The sequence below is a fragment of the Nannospalax galili genome, unplaced genomic scaffold (genome assembly GCF_000622305.1).
Source record: "Nannospalax galili isolate Female #2095 unplaced genomic scaffold, S.galili_v1.0 scaffold842, whole genome shotgun sequence".
In the NCBI taxonomy this organism is placed as follows: domain Eukaryota; kingdom Metazoa; phylum Chordata; class Mammalia; order Rodentia; family Spalacidae; genus Nannospalax; species Nannospalax galili.
The window spans coordinates 1,485,511-1,489,933 of NW_008349291.1; the positions used below are offsets into that span (position 1 = coordinate 1,485,511).

The 4,423-nt window shown below is 48.0% G+C and overlaps 1 protein-coding gene across 1 annotated transcript in view; it reads left to right on the forward strand.

Annotated features, from left to right (window-relative positions):
* Ptprh (protein tyrosine phosphatase receptor type H) overlaps positions 1 to 4,423 on the forward strand; it is a 35,112-nt gene that overhangs the window by 15,877 nt on the left and 14,812 nt on the right. The window contains exons 9-10 of the mRNA XM_029570208.1: positions 2,273 to 2,351; positions 2,464 to 2,511. Coding sequence (XP_029426068.1) covers positions 2,273 to 2,351; positions 2,464 to 2,511 — 127 coding nt within the window. The remainder of the gene's footprint in view (positions 1 to 2,272; positions 2,352 to 2,463; positions 2,512 to 4,423) is intronic.

A 4,423-nucleotide genomic window follows, 5' to 3' on the forward strand; every position in this document is an offset into this window, starting at 1 on the left:
GGCTGGTTGTCTCCTTCCACACTGTGGTTGAATTCCTGTCAGGCTTAGCAGCGATCACCTTTACACATTGAGCCATCTTTCTGGTTCTACCATGACCTTGGATGTAGGTCTCACTTTGCCCTCTTCATCTCCTAAAAATAAGGCCTCCCATAACAGTGGGTCTCCACTCTGGAGAGAGGAAGGAAGTGGATGCAATGTTAAATGCATCCTTCTCCAACTGGACTTTGCCCAGTTCCACTGCCTGGAAGTGTCTGCCCCTTAGCAACCAGTGTCCCTAAGGGGACAGAGTCTCTGGTCAAATTCTGAAGGTGTGTGTTCATGAGGGAAACATGTCTTCATAAAGGGTTTATGCTCCTACTAGAGCCTGTTGGCCATCAGTACAACTAAGACTATTGGACCACTGCCCCCTGGGGCCTCCAGGGTGATGGAGATGGGTCCACCCTAAGACCAGGTATCTAAGAACACAATCTAGGAGAGCTATGTTCATCAGAGTCTGGGCCCAACCAAAGTCTTGGCACTGTCGACATCAGTGGGCTCCAGACATCTGGGCCAGGATGGTTCTCCTGGCAAGCAGGCTCTCTGAGAGGACCAAGTCCCTAGCCAGGGGAGAGTGATTCCATCAGTGGGTGAGTGTGTGAGGGTTGGTTTTTAATGGTCAACTTGATATACCCTAGCATCACCTGGAAAGGGAATCTCAAGGGGAGACTGTCTAGATTAGATTGGCCTGTGGGCAGTCTCTGGGGCATTGTCTGGATTACTGGGAGGATGCATCTGCCATGGCTGACATCATTCCCTGAGTGGGGGTCTTAGATTGTACGAGTGGAGGAACCAGGCTGAGCATAGGATGAACGCATTCGTTGATGGCCCCTGCTCTTGGCTGTGGATATGATATGATTAGCTGCTTCAAGTGCTGGCCACTTCCTGGCAGTGACAGACTGAAACCTGGGTTGTAAGCTACATAAGCCTTTCTGCTGAAATTTCTTTTGTTGGGGTGTTTTATCACAGCAACAACAAACAAAGCTAGGTAGAGTAGTTTCTTCACTAATGAGGGTTTTCTTGCTCTCAGGTCTTGTGGCTGGTGGGGCTGGACCATTTGCTGTAGTGGGCTGTCCTGTGCATGTAGGGCACTGAGCAGCATCCCTGGTCTCCATCAGTCGCATGGCAGTAGCATTGTACCAGCCAGGTGTGGCAAAGGAAAATGTTGTACAGTACCTCCTGAGGGTCATTGGAACTACTGGTCAGGCCAAGAAAGGGGGTGTCATTCTTCAGTTACCTGATCAGTTTAGAAATGATGTATTTGGGGGCCTGAGAATTGACTCAGTGGTTAATAAGAACAGTTACTACTCTTGCAGAGGACCTGAGTTCAGTTCCCAGCACCCACATCAGGTCAGGTGGCTCGCTACCACCTGTAACTCCAGCTCCAGAGCATCTGGCATCCTCTTCTGGCTTCTCTAGGTACCTGCACTCACAGGCACAGACACATAGACTTGTATATAACTAAAAAAGAGAAATGACGTACTTTGAGCCGTCAAGATGGCCCAGAGTATAAGGTGCTTGCTGCCAAGCCTGATGACCTGAATTTGATCCCAGGACATCCATGGTAAAAGGAGAGAACAGACTCCTTCAAATTGACTTCCGACTTCTACATATATGACATGGCATGCATGCATACGTGCACACACGAAATAATTACATGCATCAAGATTAGGATCTGTGCCTAGGAGAAAGGCCTTTGTCTAGAAGGTTTGTCCTTTGCCTTCTCTCCCTCAGCATCTTCACTGTGGACTTCTGAACACAGTGCTGACTCAGGACAGAGATAAGACATCAACACATAATACCTGGGCTCTGGGCCAGTGAGATGGCTCAGTGGGTAAAGCTCTTTGCTGCCACATCTGAGGACCTGAGTTGGATCCCCAGGACTTATGTGATGGAAAAAGAATAGACTTCACTGGGCACAGTGGCACATGCCTGTAGTCCAAGGACTTTGGAGGCAGAGGCAGGCGGATCTCTGTGAGTTCAAGGCCAGCCTGGTCTTCATAGTGAGTTCCAAGTGAACTGGGACTATGGGAAGACCCCATTTCAAAAAAAATACAGACTTCACAACAAGTTGTTTGTTTGAGAGCTCCACCCGCTCCCATGGTGCATGCACCCACACAACATCATACACACACATAATAATAATAATAATAATAATAATAATAATGATGATGATGATGATAATAAATAGTAATGGTAAATCTAGGCTGAAAGCCTCCCTTTGCTTCTCCTCCAGGGGTCATTGCCAGAGCCATTGTGGGCGTCCTCCTGTTCTTCATCCTCGTGGGGCTGCTGATTTTCTTCCTGAGAAAGAGGTGAAACTCCGCAGGACTGTCTGCAACTTGGGCTTGGGAACCTGGACAGGAAGGGTGAGAATTTCTAGATCGGGCCTGGAGCCCTGAGCCTAACATCCCAGTGTCCTTCCAGGAAAAGGAAGCCTCAGCAGAAGGAAGCTCCCAGAGACCTGGAGTTCAGGTGAGCAGAGGGGTGGGAGCATGGGAAGAATCGCCGTCAGGCAAGTCAGAGTGCATGCTGGTCACTGACAGGGCAGAGGGCAGAGCCAGTGGGTTCCCTCACGGAGGCTTCAGGAGGGAGTGTGCTCTCTGCACCAGCCACAGTGCTTTCATCGAGACTCAGTTGCGAGCTGATTTCTTTTTCCTTTTTAAAACATATTTTTATTTGTTCTTTGAGACTTTCATACATGTATAGATTGTGTTTTGATCATGTCCACCATGATTCCATGATTATTTATTTATTTATTTATTTATTTATCTGTGTGTGTGTGTGTGTGTGTGTGTGTGTGTGTATGCCCGTGTGTATGCTCACATGTATGCCAGGGCACCTGTGTAGAGGTGAGAGGACAGTTTTCAGAGTTTGTTTTCTCCTTACATGTATGAGTCCTGGAATTTGAACTTGGGAAGTTGGGCTCGGCAGCAAGCATCTTCACCCTCTGAGCCATCTCTGTGGCCCTTGGAGCCAATTCTTATCTTGGCTCATTCATTCATTATCAACGACTCAGCTAAAGCGTAGTAGGCATTCTTCCAGGGAACAGTAAATTAAAGTTCCTGCCCTCTTTCAGTTTATGTTCTAACACAAGAAGACATTAAAAAGAGGTAACAAGACTACATTGAGTGTTTAGAGACAAATAAAGCCAGAAAAGAGGATAGGGAGGCCAGGGGAACACATTAGACAGGGCATTACGACTGGAGACGGGCAGGGTATGCCGGGGAACCCCTTTACTATACCCACTCAGGAGACAGAGGCAGCTGTGAGTTGAAGTCAGCCTGGTCTACATAGCCGTTCCAGGCCAGCCAGGGCTGCATAGTGAGACTCTGTCTCAAAAACAAAGAAAAAGAAAGAAAAAAGGTTAGAGGAGAGTGGCAAGACATCTCAGTGGGTGAAGACAGTTGACCTGAATTCAATCCCAGGACCCACGTGGTGGAAGGAGAGAACCATTCCCAGCAAGTTGTCATCTGACCTCCACAGCTGCGCCATGCCTGGACCCCCCCACCCCACAAACACAATAGACAAAATATAATGATAATAAAAAGCACTGGAGGAAAGGCCTTGATGAGAAGACATTTGAGCACAGACCTGAAGGTCAGGAGAGGATTGTGACGCCCCCTGGGGTGTCTGGTGAATTTACCAGGGCGGTGTTAAAGAAACTAGGAGGACTCGGATAAGCATAGCTTGATGAGTAAGTGACTTTACCAGAGATTACTTACAGAGAGAGCCCTGGAGCCTCTGGAAGGCTGCACTCCCCCAAAGTCAGCACCAACCTAGTTTGTTTTATGACTGAAGTCCAGGGGAACAGATGCAAACCTAGGCCTAGCTCGCCCCCTCGTGTTCAAATGGCTGAAGTGAGTACAGGCTCAGTTGAGGGATGGCACAGAGCCAGACTGGGAAGGTTCTAGGTCCATGTGCACTCTGTCTTGCTTCTGTCAGGGACTCTGAGACCTGGGCAAACATGGTCAGACTGTGGAAAAGGTAATTTGCCCCCTGGCAATCTCATAGTAACAGCTAAATGGCTGCAAGATGGATGTACTCGGGCTGGGACTGAGACCTGTGTCTCTCCATGGTGCCAAATCTCTGTTGCAGGCCATAGGGACTGGCAAGTGCCAAGGCCCCGAGGTGGCAGCATGTGGGTGTGTAGGGGGCACTGTGCATGTCTGAGACTGAGCGGAGTGAATGTGGGGAAGGGTGTTAGGAAGTGATGTCAGAGATGTGTCAGGTGGGACCAGGTCAGGTGGAGCCTTGAAGAAGAAAACAAGGCCATAGATTTAGTTCTTTTTTTTTTTAATTTTTAATTTCTAATTTCCTTATTTATAAAGTTTTTAGAAAATAAATAATTTATTGAGAATTTCATACATGCATATAAGGTGTTTTG